This window comes from Poecilia latipinna, unplaced genomic scaffold, assembly GCF_001443285.1.
Source record: "Poecilia latipinna isolate Pla-1442-1.1 unplaced genomic scaffold, P_latipinna-1.0 Scaffold2006, whole genome shotgun sequence".
NCBI lineage: Eukaryota > Metazoa > Chordata > Actinopteri > Cyprinodontiformes > Poeciliidae > Poecilia > Poecilia latipinna.
In genome coordinates this window covers 71,123-84,572 of record NW_015114622.1, presented here as the reverse complement: position 1 = coordinate 84,572, position 13,450 = coordinate 71,123, and the positions used below count along the sequence as shown (strand labels likewise).

The following is a 13,450-nucleotide window of genomic DNA, read 5'->3' as shown; positions in this document are numbered from 1 at the left end:
GGTCATTTTATTCAAAATTCAACATATATTTTTAATAATTAAATAATATAAGTTGAAAAATTAGAAAAAAAAAAAAAAAAAAAAAGGAGACAGCTGCCAGGAGAAAATGATCAGGCTAAAGATGATGACAGACATCAGAGTGAATAGCGGATAGAGGACTGCTCGAGCTCCAAACGACACCCCCTTTCATTGGGGTGTCCAAACCCGCTGAACCTGTAGCCAACATAGAATTTAGATAGCAAAATAATAATGCAAAACCTGGAAGTCCTATTGACATTTATTTGAGGCATTTTAGATTTTTGTTACATTTCTGAGTATGTGTCAGTTTCATGAACCTTGCGATTTATTGTAGAAAAATGATGAAGCGCATATTATTCTGCAAATAGACATAGTGAAGAGAGGATACTTAGGGAATGTTGTGAGATTGATGTTAATTTTTAATTGAGAAAGGATGTGATATATGGATGTGGAAATAAAAGGATAATATTACACATATTATCCTTTTATAATATGGCAGTTTCAGAATATTTAAGCAATATTTTGACAAAATATGATTTTTTTATTTGTCCATTCATTTGGCTCTCTTTGGTATAAAATTGTAGTCAAAATTAAAAAAAAAAAAAAAAAAATTAACTAGGGATATTAAGACACAAAAAATTGACCCCACAGGAAGATATTACCATTTGAACATATTTTTGGTAATTTATTTGATAAATTATCTTATCAATAAAAACTGTTTTTGTAACTTTAACATCACATACGTTTTTTTGTTGTTTTTTTACAATTAGGTCGATGTTGAAATAAAATCCTTTGCCCCTGCCATGTTTGCCAAATTTAGCTAAATTGTTAAGATTGTTGGGGGATACAGACAGATCTGCAGACACGCTTTAGAAAATTCCACAAATGTTCTAAAAGGGACCATCTGGGTATGGAGGATAAAAGGTGAAGGTGCTCAAACCCCGCCCGCCACCCCCTGCACGTGCCTGCTCTGCTGCACACGGAAATCACCATGACAACTACAGACTTAACCGGCTTGATTTCTATTATGTGTTTGTTTTTTGATACTCGCAGGAACTTTGAGATAGTTAATTCTGTCCACAATTTAAGTGCCTGTGCGACCAAAGAATCATCTCTTCTTGTCTGGTAAGTGTAGAGCTAATTACAACAGGGATTTAATTTGAAAATGTATCTGTTAACCAGCTAATGCTAATGTGTGCAGTCTGTTGCGGTTACTCCTGCTCGCCTTCTTACATTTGAGTTTTCCTACTTTAATTTTGTTTTTGAACGTAGCCGTGAAGCTCCATTTCTAGCATACTGGTGCAAATAAATAACTACATTTCTTTCACTCTGCCGGGTACAACAACTTGGTCGCATTGCTCACAGCCTGGATCAGCTGGTTGCGCGAAAGCCGCAAGGTGTCGAGAGCCACAGAAATTCCCGAAGAGACCTGGAGAAGGACGCAGCAGGGTTGTTGGGGAGGAGGCAAATAGCAGAGGAAAAAAATATTAAAAAAAAAAAAAGAGAGACAATGGAGGCTTATTGATAAGATGATATATAAGCAGTTTCTCCCCTCCGTTACTATGGGCAACGTAAGGTCGCTCGTTAGCAAGATGGACATAACAGCGCCAGCCAGAAGTCACAGCCGAGAGTATAGTTTGATGTGCTTTACGGAGACATGGCTGCACCAGGATATTCCTGACGACAATGTTTCCATTATGGGTCAGCAGATGGTTCGGGCGGACTGAGAGACTGATTGGGGCTTTTCGTTCTAGTGAACAACCGTTGGTGTAATCCTGCTCGTGCTGCCATGAAGGAGCGAATCTGTTTCCCGGACATTGAACTTTGCGCTGGTGGTCTACCTCCACCACTTTTACAAAGCTCTCCCCTTAGGCAGATCCTATTGGTCTGCTCTATGTAGTGAAATTTATTGGAAACTAGGATGGTTGATCAGAGTATCAACCAATTTCTGTATCAACCAAGAACCAAACCAGAACCAAAACCAAACACAGAGAAGCAGGATTCAGCTTCTAAGCACCTCAAATCTGGAGCAAACCTCCAGAAAACTGCAACAACAACAACAAAAAGCTGAAATGCCGAGTTCCTTCAAACCAAGTCTTAAAACCCACTTATTTAGAAATGCCTCTGAGTAGCAGTAACTGGAAAATTGATGAGTATATTTGATGATTTTGGTGATGGCATTTGACAAAATGTAATATTTATTTCTTGTTTTATAATTGATGATTATGTGATGTAAAGCACTTTGAACTGCTACAAATGTGAAATGTGCTACAAATAATCTTGACTAGGAGAAAAATACTCTATTAACCACAAGGTAAAGGACATTCCCTTCAAAATTTTACACTACACTTATCCAGTGAAAAAGACATTAGAATAACTTAAGCTTGTAATTGATTACTCTTCTTGTGAATCCCATGTTGAAACAATTGCACGTTTATTTTTTTCAATGTGAACGCAGTAAGATATTCATTCTCAATAAATAGAAGACGGCTGAGATTGCAACAGGGATGAGGTGAGAACAATACAGAGGTGCTTGAAGGTGAAGATCAGAAGAGCTAATTGTTCTGGTGGAAATTCCACCTTCACACCTCATCCGCCCCTCTTCTACTCTGTGCCCCTGCCCCAAGCCTGCAGCTGGTCACCTCTTGTCAGAAGACAACTGGTGAGACTGCACTTTGGCTAAGATGCAGGCCCTGACGGTGTGATCCCAAGGTTGCTCAAAAAGCCTGTGCCACTCAGCTCTGTGGAGTACTCCATCTTCAACATGAGCCTTTGTCATTCCAGTGCGGAAGACGTTGTGTCCCTGACCTCCGAGGAATATAGCTCTCCAGGGTTTTCAGTCACGAAAACCCTGGAGAGACTTGTTCTAGAGCAGCTCCGGCCTTTGGCCAAACCACACCGGGAACTCTTGGAGTTTGCTTGGAGTTGAAGATGCCATCATCTTCCTGCTCAACCAGGTGTACACTCACACGGACCAGTCAGTGAGCATTGTGAGAATTATGTTTTTCACTTCTCCAAAGCATTCAACACCATCCGTTTGGTTCTACTGGGTGAGAAGCTGTCGGGGATGCAGGTGGATCCCCCCCGCCTTGAGTTTTGGATTGTTTACTGTCTGACTGGCTGGCCACAGTTTGAGCGTCGTAAAGCGTGGAGGAGGTTGTGTGGAGGGAAGAGGAGTGTAGGAGAGAGCTGTGAGGGAGGGATATTTGGTCAGAAGGCTGGTATGGGATAGAAGTGAAGGAAGGGGGCCAAAGTGGCAGAGTAACTGCAGGCATTCCTCCACCTGGCTGCAACTGTTTCAGGAATTGAGGAAGATGCACTGAGGGAGAACAAGAGTCAGTGACAGTGGAGGGTGTAGCTAAAACTATCAAAAAGGACAATTATTGGGTCAGAGTACCAGTGGGTGTTTCATTTGTGTGACTTTAAGGAATAAAAATTTTTTCTTGCATTTTATTGAAAATTTAAACTTTTGTTTTCTTCAGTTGAAGTAGTTTGTTTATACTTCTTGAATTTTCAGGACTGTTAAAACGCATCTGCCTTTCACAGAATGTCCATGTTTCTTTAAGTATCTTAGATTGGATTGTGTTCCCGGAAATGGTTCTGAAGACACTTTTTTATTTATTTATTTATTTATTTTTTGTAGACTGTGCTTGTTTATTGTCTGTGTAAAAACAATATTTGAAAACATAACAGAATGTTTAAGATATCAGATATGACACGGACATTGCCACGACAACAACAGACTTAACTGGCCAGATTTCTATTGTTTGTTTTTAAATTAATTGAATTAGTTGATTTTGTCCAGACTTTCAGTGTGGGACCAAAGAAGCCCCCTCTTCTTGTCTGGTAAGCGTAAAGATAATTAAAACAGAGTTTTAATTTGAAATTGTATCTGTTCAATAGTACACTGACTATTAAGGTCTGTTACTGGGTGAGGACACAAGTGGATGTTTTATTTATTTATTTTTTATATAATTTTACAATTTATAAGTCTGAGTAACATTTTTATTGTATTTTATTGTAATTTCCTTTTAAAAATGAGCTTTCTTTAGATGTAATAATTTGTTTATATGTTTCAGGACTTTTGAACTTGACCCATATATGATAGAAAACACACTGGGGTTCCCAGGACGCCCCGTTTTTGTCCGCTAAGCAAAAATCTTTTGTATTTTAGATTGGATTTATGTCCTGAAGATGGTTCTAAAAACAAAATAGTGGAGACAAGTGTGTATTTTCTTTGTTATAAAAAAAAATGGTTAAAGTACCACACTATTGTGCAGATATGGTAATTACCACGACGACGATAGGCTTAACTGACCTGATTTCTACTGTTTGTTTTTAAATACTTGCAGGAACTAACTGAGATAGCTGTGTTCAAACTTTCAGAGAATCCTCTCTTCTTGTCTGGTAAGTGTAAAGATAAAAAGGGATTTAAAATGTACCTGTCAACCAGTTCATGCTAATTTATAATCTGTCATGTTAAAAACAAATGGGTAATTTATGCATATTCTAACATATTACCAATTACTCTTATTACAGTAAAATTACTTCAAGTCTTTAGACAAAGCGTTGATATTTTTAAGGAATACAAATAATTCCAAAATGAAGCAAGCTATGTGATAGTTTTATATGCTGAGTAGGGCTTGATAAAGAAGGCTGGTTCTGTTCTGTGGAAACTTTGGAGATAATGATGCAAAAAAGTCAAGAAATTTATGGACAACCCTGACCAATCCTCTTCACGAGACTGTCTTGGGAAAACGGAGTGTCTTCAGTCAGAGGCTTCTTCAAATTCACTGTAATACAGACCGTTACGATAGTCGTGACCATCGTGACACTTTGCGGACTTCAAATTAATGAGCTACAACAACATATAATTTGGGATCAACAAAGTCTTTTTGAATTTGAATTTAAACATGAGGTTAACAAAATAAGCAAATGACAAAATTAGAATATTAGAGTAAAAAGACTTGACGTTCTTCCCTGCACGTTGGAGCTCCGCGTGGTTTCACCCAGTCAGTCAATCTGAGATTAGAGTGTGCCAGCCAGATTCCATGGCTTCACCCAGCTAAAGGGACTCTCCCACAAGTTTGACAGAATTACATTTGTTCAAAAGCTAACTAAAAATGTGTGCTACAATTATAACAAATGTATTTTAATATTATCAAATGAAAATACAAACAAAAAACAATGTATTTGTGCTGCAGTGGGTGTGATAAGGTGGCCATTGAAGCAGTCCACCTTAACAAGAGGACCACAGTTAATATTCAGCTTGACTTGAGTTTCATTTCTTTCACATATAAATATTGGTTATCTTGTTAACACTGGACTTTCTAATAACCCAAAGCTGCATATGGTGACTATGAAGGTCATATGATAACTAGGACCAATTGGAAAGTATGTATGATTGAATTGAAATTATAATAATTATTTTTGTGATAAAGTTCCTTAAGACGACATTTTCACTACATAAATAAGCTGAAATGCATTATTGGGCCAGAATACAAGTGGAGGTATTGTTTGTGTTTTTTGATCAATTAAAAGTCTGAATAATGATTTTTTTTTGTAGTTAAATATATAAATAAAAATTATTAATTCATCATTTTTATATTTCTTTAATTTAGCAGGACTGTTCAAATTGATCCAAATATGTTGAGACACACATGCTTTCACATAATGTCCTGTTTCTTTCGCTAAGCACATGTCTTTCTGTGTCACTCTGAGGTACATCCTCCCAGATTAGGCCTACTTGATAAAGCAGGGCGCCAGTACCAGTATCTCTATTTTTACTGCAACACAGGGACAAGCTCAGCTGCTGCACGTCACTATGACTGAGACCGATGACCAACTGATGACCGAGTGCAGTGCAACAGTCATCACACCATTACCAGAAAACAGGGAGCCCACATCGGCCGTGGAAGAGTCAAGTGGCACAACCTTCCATCGGTTCTGCATTAAGTTTCTCTTTAGCCAATATCCATTGATAATTACTTCAGGTGACATTTGTGTCAAATAACAAGTGTTCTTTAATTTAACCTATCTAGCACTACTCTCCATTTTTCTTTAGACTAATCAGGCTGCAAGTTGTAAGTTGTAAGTCTCAACCTCTGTTGCGATTTGAATAATTTTATTAGGTTTTGTCCTTAACTTCACACACTTGGCCAGGCTATCTGGCTCTTTTGGTCATAGGGATTGGCTGTGTTATTCATGGAATTTACCTGCCTTGCACAGACGACCATCTCCTGCAAAAGGTGAGCGTTACAGCTGAACTCATTTAGTCGCTTGCAACCCTGAACTATAGTCACTGTCTGCCAGTAATGCATGAATTTCACTTGTTTCCAATCAGGTTGCATCCCGCATGATGCTCGCCTACTTCTTTGGGGAGCTGGTAATCAGAGTGGAGGCGCTGGGCTTCTCAGGATACTTTTCATACAACTGGCACAGATTCGACATCTTTGTTATTTGTGTAGAGTTAGTAACCCTATAAGACTCAGGTCAATTTTGTGTCGCAATGTCAACCATGTCTGAAACAAAGTAAATGTTTCAGACATGAAACATGTCTGAAACATGTTTCATGTTTCAGACATGACGGAACATCAAAATCCTCCATAATATATATATTTTTTGTGTTTGCTACTTTCTCCTCAGGCTTGTAGACTTAATTCTTGAACTTTGTGAGATACACCTATCACTCTCCTATTCAGTTTCCCCATTGCGACTGTTGAGCAGAATTGAAGGTAATCTTGACGGTCACTTGGACATTTACCGTAGTCTGCACACTTTACCGTGTGGATGCAAAGCAATACTGGTCAGCATTCCTATACAGTACGGACGGATGAATAGATGGATTTTATTTAATATTTTTCTGGAATCCATCCATCTGTCAGATTTCACATTTAAAGTGAAATAACTAAATTTATATGGGATTTTCACATGAAATATGTCTGCCAGTTTTTTTTTTTTTTATTAGATTGTAGTAAAGTAAAATAAAATTTAACCGATGCCAGTCTATCGGTTACAAATTGCTTTCAGAGGGTCAGTTCACATCTTATAGGGGCAGCATTATGTAAAATCAACTTTTTTGAGCTTTTACATCAAAAACCTTGCACTGATTCTTTCATGCATGTTTGAGAAATCCCTTAATCTCTTGTGGCAAACATTCAGCTGTGCAAAACACCCGAGTGGACCCGGCGCCGCCTTCGAGCTCGAGCTGCAGTTTACGAGCTTCCAAGCTTCTGCCGCACAGAGCAAGCCCTCCCCTGTGACTTCCCCACTCAGCTCCTTCAGCAGCAATTACCAAACACCTGGTGAAACTGCACGTCTCATTATACGAGCAACTTCTCAGTGAAGCGCTGGTAAAAAAAAAAAAAAAACGTTAAGGGATTAATAGAGGAGCAGTGTTGAGGCTTCGTAAAGGCAGAGCATTGGAAAGAGCAGGGCTTTCTTAAAAATGACGAGGGCCCAATTTCAGGGCGTCAAATTACGATGTCAGATTAGGTCATGTTTGACTTATACGGGGTTTTTATAACAACTGAAGGTTACATAGACACTTGAATGTTATCTAAGATGATAACTACGTAGATGGAAAAACGCATATTGCTGCCCCTTTAAAGCTGAACATGGAACCATAGATATCTATGGTGAGACAAAAAACCTGAAGCTTATCCAGTTGTCTTTACCTCTGCAGAGATGCGCAAGTTGGTGACCATGCTCGTGGGGATCCTGCCCATGCTGGGAAATGTAATCTTACTCTATATACTCGTCATATACATCTTTGCCATTGTGGGAGTCCAGCTGTGGGCGGGGGACCTGCTTTACCGCTGCTTTTTGCCAGATGAGATGCTTGCGTAAGACACCTTCCAGAATGTTTTTTTTTTCCTCTTCTCTCCTGCCTTCATTAAACTCTTTGGGACTATTCAGTCAGTGAGATGATTCACCAGTTTAAAACTTTTTGATTTGTCCCTGACGTCTCTCACAGATCATCAGAAGAGCTAAATGAAGATTGCTCATAGTACCAAAAGAGTGTCAATCCGATATAAAAAAAAGAGACAAGAATAATTATTATGTCATAATGTGAACAAAACAAGAAATAATACTATTAAATGAAAGGCAAAAACCTAAATTTAAGTTGTGAAAACTGTGCATTGAAGCTAGGGTTGGGTTAATTGTTATGAGTCAATTACCGAAATAATCGTCAACTAATTTAGTAATCGATTAATCATTAACTTTGGTATACAGATTGTAAAACATGCCAATTACTGAAAGAACAGCACCCTCAGAGCTGTTATTGAGCCAAAACTGTGCAAAGACTAACTATAAAAGAACATATACAACCAAGGACACCTCAGGTGTCATAGTTTTAACTTTAAGGTTAAAATTCTGTAAAAGTAAATAAAGAAATAAATACAATTCCTAAAACTGTATTGATATTAGGTGAAGAAGAAAGGACTGAGGTTCACGCATGTTGATCTCAGACATATTTTGTCAGCTGTAGATGGAACAAATGATCATATTCCCACTAAAAGACTGATATGTTAATGCATTTTAGGCAATATAATCTTTATTTTCTTATTTAAAAATACTGTACTATAACATAACCTCTGCTTAAGTGGTTGAATGAAAAATCTGCAGCATGTACCAATTTTTAAAAAATCTGATTACTCGATTAATTGCCCGATAATTGATGGAATAATCGATTGCTACAATAGTTGCTAGCTGCAACCCCGTAAAATAGTTGTGTCTTTAATAGACCCCAATATCCTGCTGGTTAATCTTTCATTACCACACCAATCATTTTGAACTCTGAAGGTTGATAGCCTCTGCCACTGAGAAAAAATAACTTTTCAATGGACAACAAGGCCATACTGCAGAAATATGATTCTTTTTTATATATATATATATACATATATATAATTTGAATCTTTCATGTGCTTCTATTAACACAGAATGTACAGCAACTTAACTCCGAGCTACGGGTCTGTCCCTGGCGAAAGATTTCCCTTCATCTGTACCCTCAGCGAAGGCATGCGGTTCTGTAGAGACATACCTGCCAATCGTAACGGCAATCTCATCTGTACGTTACCCGCTCCCCACCTGGATCCACTTGCTTCAACCCGTAACGGTAGTCAGTGTGTTAACTGGAACGCATACTACAACATATGTCGTATTAGTGGACAAAACCCGAACTTGAACTCTATAAACTTTGACAACATCGGCTACTCCTGGATTGCCGTTTTCCAGGTGAGTTCCAGATATTTCCTCTTATTTGTCACTCTGTCACTTTGTCCATATACACTATGTTGTCAGAAGTATTAAATGCTCTGAATTCACACACGTATCAACCTGAGTGACGACCTTTTCTCAATCCATAGAGGTCAAAATGCTGTCTGCCAGCCCCCTGCAGTTTTAACAGCTTCAGGGTTTAGGGGTTTGTTTATTGTAATGTTTGACTATAGTTCCAGGAGTCTATTTATGATTTTGGAAGAGAACATTGTTTTACTCAGGCCAGTCAACCTCTTGCACACTAAATGTAGTCCTCCGTGTCTTTATTGACCTTGCATTGTATTCAGGTCATATTGAAACTAGAGGGTTCATCCCCAGAGCTTTCCTGAAGATTTGGATGCATCAAATTCTGCAAAATATCTTGGTGTGCTGAAGCACTCTGCATAAGGTTGACACTATGGTCTGGTTCCACAGACAACATCCAAGGACAGAGTTCACTGAGCTCCTGATAGATACATTCTTTTACCAATGTTTGTAGAAGCAGTCTCAATGTCTAGTTGCTGGTTTCTGAATTTAATGATTTGGATGGGTGAGTGAATACTTTGAGCAATATAGAGTGTATACCATGAGCCAAATTAGACAAGCGGACTTTGGTACTTGTAACTGTTTGCTTTTTAATGTCTAGCTCAGAGTGGACCACTTCAAGATTTGCATTTATCTGCAGACATGCAAGGTTTAAATTATAAATACTGTAAACTTTACCAAAGGATGATCTGAACTACACAACTACCTAATCTGTCCTGTCTTGTGACTGGACTTCTGTGTGCTCATCCAATTTTTTTTATAACTCTGACCCACGAAATCTTGTTTTCATTCCGTCTTACCAGAGAGTCAATTCACATTTCAGACATTTTTTTTTTGTGCTACATTTTTCCCTTTATTTTTTTCTGTGTCTTTTTCTCTTCAGTCCGTCACACTGGAAGGCTGGTCTGACATAATGTACTATGTGATGGACGCACACTCCTGGTGGAGTTTTGTGTATTTCGTCGTCCTCACAATTGTAAGTTTCTGTCTGTATGAGCTGGCAATCTATGGAGTCTCAAAAAAGCCTCAGGGCAAAAGGTTGTAGAGAAAATGGACATTTCGTATGCAATGCTCAACAACTGAGATTTCCCCGTCTGTAAATGATTTGTTATGTCATTTTTTTGTAGATTATAGGGTTTTTTTCTTTTCTTGTTTTTTTTTATTTTAACCTCACATTAGTATTGCAATAAGTTTTATGTTCCATTGCAATAAATTAGCAAATACACCCTATTTTGTATACAGTCAGTACTAACAAATGCTAATTTAAAAGGACACACACGTACACCTTTAAAGAGCGTGCTTATACATTCTTAACTCTTTGGTTAAAATGAATGTGTTAACTGTGTATTCATAGAACTGCACGTGACAACAGCCCATTATTAACTATTCAGGTAAATAAACACAAAAAAGACACAATCAAAACTGTCAGATGGCTTTATTACCCCACGAAAATAACAAAAAAACATTAGCTGAATAATTAGGATGCATTTTTTCCATACATACATCTAAAAGCTTTTCAAAACCTTGTATTGTAGCAGAAGTACTTTCAGTATTCAAGATGCTGCATGAACAGACCAGTAAATATATTATTGCAAGAGAACGCAAAACACATTGCAAGGGAACTCAGAAGTATTGCATGGGAATGCAATACTTTTGCAAGTGAATGCAGACTTTGTTTTGCTAGAGAATGCATAACTTTTGTGAGGTTTTTCTTAACCATAATGTCCACAGTCATTTAAACTTTTGCCATCAGAAGTTCAAATGTATGTGTACCACAACTAAAAGCGATGGCTGCTATTACCTAGCTGGGTACAGTATATTTGTAAATCACATAATAATGTCTCTGTTTGTCTTTTGTAGTACCTTTTTCAAAGTACAATTACTGTGGATTGGCCCCCACAAGAGCAAACTGAATTGAATGGCACAGTTAATATCGCATACAAGCTACAACCTAATTACTTGTTGTTTATGTCTTAATCCAGCTCGGCTCCTACATCATAATGAACACATGTGCCGTTGTTATTGCCACCCACTACTCAGATGCCATGAAACATGAGCCTGGAAGGAGGTTTCCTGGAACTGTGAGCTTCCGTGAAGTTTGGCATGGTATAAAGGCAAGGATTTCAACACTCGTCTCAAGGTTAGAGTTACATAAATATAAACCTTCCTTTAATTGTAACAAACATCGAGGATGTGTTTTAAGGGCCAAAAATCTACAACCGCCTGAAAAACTCAGACAAAAAAAAGAGAACTTATCATCTTAGAAATATAATCGTTTGTAAATAGATGAATAAAGGACATTTATTTACTCCAAGAGTTAAGGAATAAGTAAATAAATAATCTAATGAATAATAATTGTCATTTAAACTCAAAATTTGTTATAGTATAAATTAATATTTTGTAAATAAAACATCATTCTTTCAATATTTATTTAATAGTTTATTGGTTCCTGTCAAAAATATGACATAAATAAATAAATGAAAATAAAATAAAAGTTCATGAACTTTGTAACTGACAGCCATCTTGGCAGGGAGTGGCTACTGAGTTGCTATGAGAAGAATAAACGAGCCACAAGCTTACAACTAGCTCTCAGGTCATTCCTAGGCAGCTTATAAACAATATAAGAACATTACAACTACTTGAATACTACACTCATCTCAGTGTAAGAATGAGATGAATGTCATTGATATTTACTTTAGTACTGATGTAGCAAAATTAGCTTAGCTATTTTAGCTTTTATTTGCGAGATGGACATGTAGTCTATGTGGACATTACTACTAGGGGTGCACAGATTTATCCGCCAACCGATTTATAGCCAAAGATTTCCTTACTTTTGGGAGATCAGTGATCAGCCGATGCTTACAGCGGGTAGGAGACGTATTCAGACCCCGTTAATTTTGTTCACTCTGTGATTCACCCCAGCCATTTGCTAAAATTAAAAAAGTTTATTTTATTTCTCATTAATGTACACTCAGCTGCGGAGCCCTCTAGGAGAAATGGGGATTTTTTTTCTTTTGCTTTACCTTGCAATGATGTACTAATCAGTTCATGCTGCATAACTGAATACTGTTAGCCTTTCTGATGTGGCCATCATACTTTCTGCTATAACATAAGGCTTTCGTGAGGTTTTTCCATGTATCTTAATATCTCGTTTTGATCTAAAGTTTTATATATTTTTCTTTAGGATAGAAATGCACCAGAAACCTATGATAGGAACAGAACCTTTACATAAGTAGGAAAGAAAGAAAAAGATACATCCAAACTATTTGGACTATTTAAATGAAACTAGTTTCTGTAAAGGAAGGAATTTCAGGAGCACTCAATATGTAGAATGAGTTCAGCTTGAAAACAAGCACTTCTTGGTTCTTGGGGAATTCATGTTGCTCTTATTGTTCCCTTTAATTGTTAGAGTGAGTAGCATGCTGGGCTCCCATCATCACCACATAGAGGAATCATCACTGCTGGTAAATAAATTCCCACCAACAAAGTTTCTTCTTTTTTTTTGATCTACTACTAACCAGGGCCTGACTCTGTTTTCCACCAGGGCCGGTGCTGGCTGCCTATCCGTAGGAAGCTAGAGATGCTCGTGACAGGGACATACTTCAACAGGTTTATCACAAGTGCTATTCTGCTCAACATCCTAACCATGGCCATCGAGCACCATGACCAGGTAAAATGTTGGCATTTTTCCATATTTTGAAATGTTTTTGGCTACATGTGCAATATTTAATATGAATTGTGATTCTGAGTCACCTTTTTTTTTGTTTGCTTTATTATTTTTGAAAAGGAGTATTTTAAGCTCTGCCTCTCACACTTCTTCATAGGAGTTTCAAGCTGCCTTGTTTCTCCACTAGGGATGCACCAATTCACTTTTCCCACTTCCTGTACTGACGCAGATATCTGAGATTTAGTTTCGGCCGACACTGATCTGATACAAAAAAAAACACACTTCGCTGTATTGACTTAAAAAGTTGTGCTTTTTAAACACAGATATAAATGTATTGACTTACAAATTTATTTGATAACTCTGCACTGGTTCAGCACATTTAAATATACCAATTGCTTCACAGGCTTGGTCAAACATGTAAAAACAACATAACTTTAATTTGTTCAGTCGCAAATCAATCAG

The 13,450-nt window shown here is 37.5% G+C and overlaps 1 protein-coding gene across 5 annotated transcripts in view; it reads left to right on the top strand.

Moving 5' to 3' along the window:
• The first annotated feature begins 1,003 nt into the window (after window positions 1-1,003).
• LOC106935710 (voltage-dependent T-type calcium channel subunit alpha-1H-like) overlaps window positions 1,004-13,450 on the top strand; it is a 27,574-nt gene continuing 15,127 nt past the window's right edge. The window contains exons 1-12 of one of the 5 annotated variants that reach the window (XM_015016329.1): window positions 1,004-1,143; window positions 4,371-4,425; window positions 5,816-5,988; window positions 6,173-6,266; window positions 6,362-6,486; window positions 6,664-6,752; window positions 7,703-7,862; window positions 8,961-9,255; window positions 10,205-10,297; window positions 11,304-11,461; window positions 12,731-12,785; window positions 12,866-12,991. In XM_015016329.1, coding sequence (XP_014871815.1) covers window positions 5,843-5,988; window positions 6,173-6,266; window positions 6,362-6,486; window positions 6,664-6,752; window positions 7,703-7,862; window positions 8,961-9,255; window positions 10,205-10,297; window positions 11,304-11,461; window positions 12,731-12,785; window positions 12,866-12,991 — 1,341 coding nt within the window. In that variant the 5' untranslated portion in view covers window positions 1,004-1,143; window positions 4,371-4,425; window positions 5,816-5,842. Of the gene's footprint in view, window positions 1,144-3,657; window positions 3,865-4,223; window positions 4,243-4,370; window positions 4,426-5,815; window positions 5,989-6,172; window positions 6,267-6,361; window positions 6,487-6,511; window positions 6,550-6,663; window positions 6,753-7,702; window positions 7,863-8,960; window positions 9,256-10,204; window positions 10,298-11,303; window positions 11,462-12,730; window positions 12,786-12,865; window positions 12,992-13,450 lie in introns of those variants that run through there. The other 4 variants (XM_015016328.1, XM_015016330.1, XM_015016331.1 and 1 more) reach the window with 4 other exon arrangements.